The sequence below is a fragment of the Myotis brandtii genome, unplaced genomic scaffold (assembly GCF_000412655.1).
Source record: "Myotis brandtii unplaced genomic scaffold, ASM41265v1 scaffold317, whole genome shotgun sequence".
Classification (NCBI taxonomy): Eukaryota; Metazoa; Chordata; class Mammalia; order Chiroptera; family Vespertilionidae; genus Myotis; species Myotis brandtii.
Window position 1 is genome coordinate 1,546,837 of NW_005362155.1, and position 1,185 is coordinate 1,548,021.

Below are 1,185 nucleotides of genomic sequence, written 5' to 3' on the forward strand. Positions count from 1 at the left end.
GCCCATGGAAAAAGGAGCGAATCTAGATACTTATGTAAATTTTGTTTGGTCCCTCTTCATAGAGGAAAATGTTTTACGCAGTACCATACGTTAAAAAAGTACTAGGAACTTTAATTGTTTTTGTAAATAAAAATGTTATAATTATTGAAAAACAACACCTAAAGTGCATTATGATCTGTAGTTATGATGATTTAAATAACGTGCAGTTTGCCCAAAAATGTGCGGTCCCTGGCGTATGTCTTAGAGATTTCTATGCGGTACGCAATGTGTTAAAGAGCAAAAGTGAGATAAGGCCAAAAAACAAAAAGGAAGGGAGCCCAAGTGTTGGTAATATTGCTTGGTGTAAAACTTGGGAAATTCAGGAAATAAGCTGTAAAAAATAAGCGGTAAGAAATAAGCTGTAGAAGCGGTAGACGTTAGAAAATAAGCGGTAGAAATAGAGAAATAAGTAGAAATAAGCTGTAGAAAATCAGCGGTAAGAAATAAGCTGTAAAAATAAATGGTAGGAAATAAGCTATAGATACAGAGAAATAAGCGGTAGAAATAAGCTGTAGAAATAGAGAAATAAGTAGAAAATAAGCGGTAGAAAATAAGTAATTAGGAAATATAAAATAAGGTGGAAATCGCCTAGGTGTTGTTTAAGCCACTGTAAAGTAAAAAATGGCTGTGGTCGATGTTGTTTAAGGAAGTAATTTTTATTTTAGACCTAGATTGTAAGCTCTTGCAGCAGTTGCATTGTTTCTAGGCTTTGGTTATCTTTCCTTGTGTGACCAGATAGCTCCCTGGGACTTTGGGTCCGTGTGAGACGCCAGCTCTGCAGGACCGAGGGTTGCTCGTTTCCATGCAGCCGCGGATAAAGAAAGAAGCTGAGAAGGGACCAGACTTCCACCTGCTTGGACAGGGCTGATTTGACTGGGACTGGTGCGGACTCAGTGCCGAGGTCAACCGCCCAAACAGCCTGATCCAGGGGACTGGTTTTGCATCAATGACATCTTTGCATCGGCGACATCTTACTACGCTAGTGACTGAGATATCAGCATGGAGTCAGCTGAAGAAGATGGCGACTGAGGCCAAGCAAATGTTAGAAAAGCAAGTGGAAGCCATGCTAGCGTTGGTGAACTGTCAGTTTTCCGTAAAATCTTGCGGAGCTAAAATCTAAGGACTTTGAGTAAGATATCCTGAAAA

At 39.8% G+C, this 1,185-nt stretch overlaps 1 protein-coding gene across 1 annotated transcript in view; it reads left to right on the forward strand.

Annotated features, from left to right (window-relative positions):
* The first annotated feature begins 1,057 nt into the window (after positions 1 to 1,057).
* Positions 1,058 to 1,185, forward strand: part of ARHGDIG (Rho GDP dissociation inhibitor (GDI) gamma) — a 5,260-nt gene continuing 5,132 nt past the window's right edge. The window contains exon 1 of the mRNA XM_014542958.1: positions 1,058 to 1,121. Coding sequence (XP_014398444.1) covers positions 1,058 to 1,121 — 64 coding nt within the window. The remainder of the gene's footprint in view (positions 1,122 to 1,185) is intronic.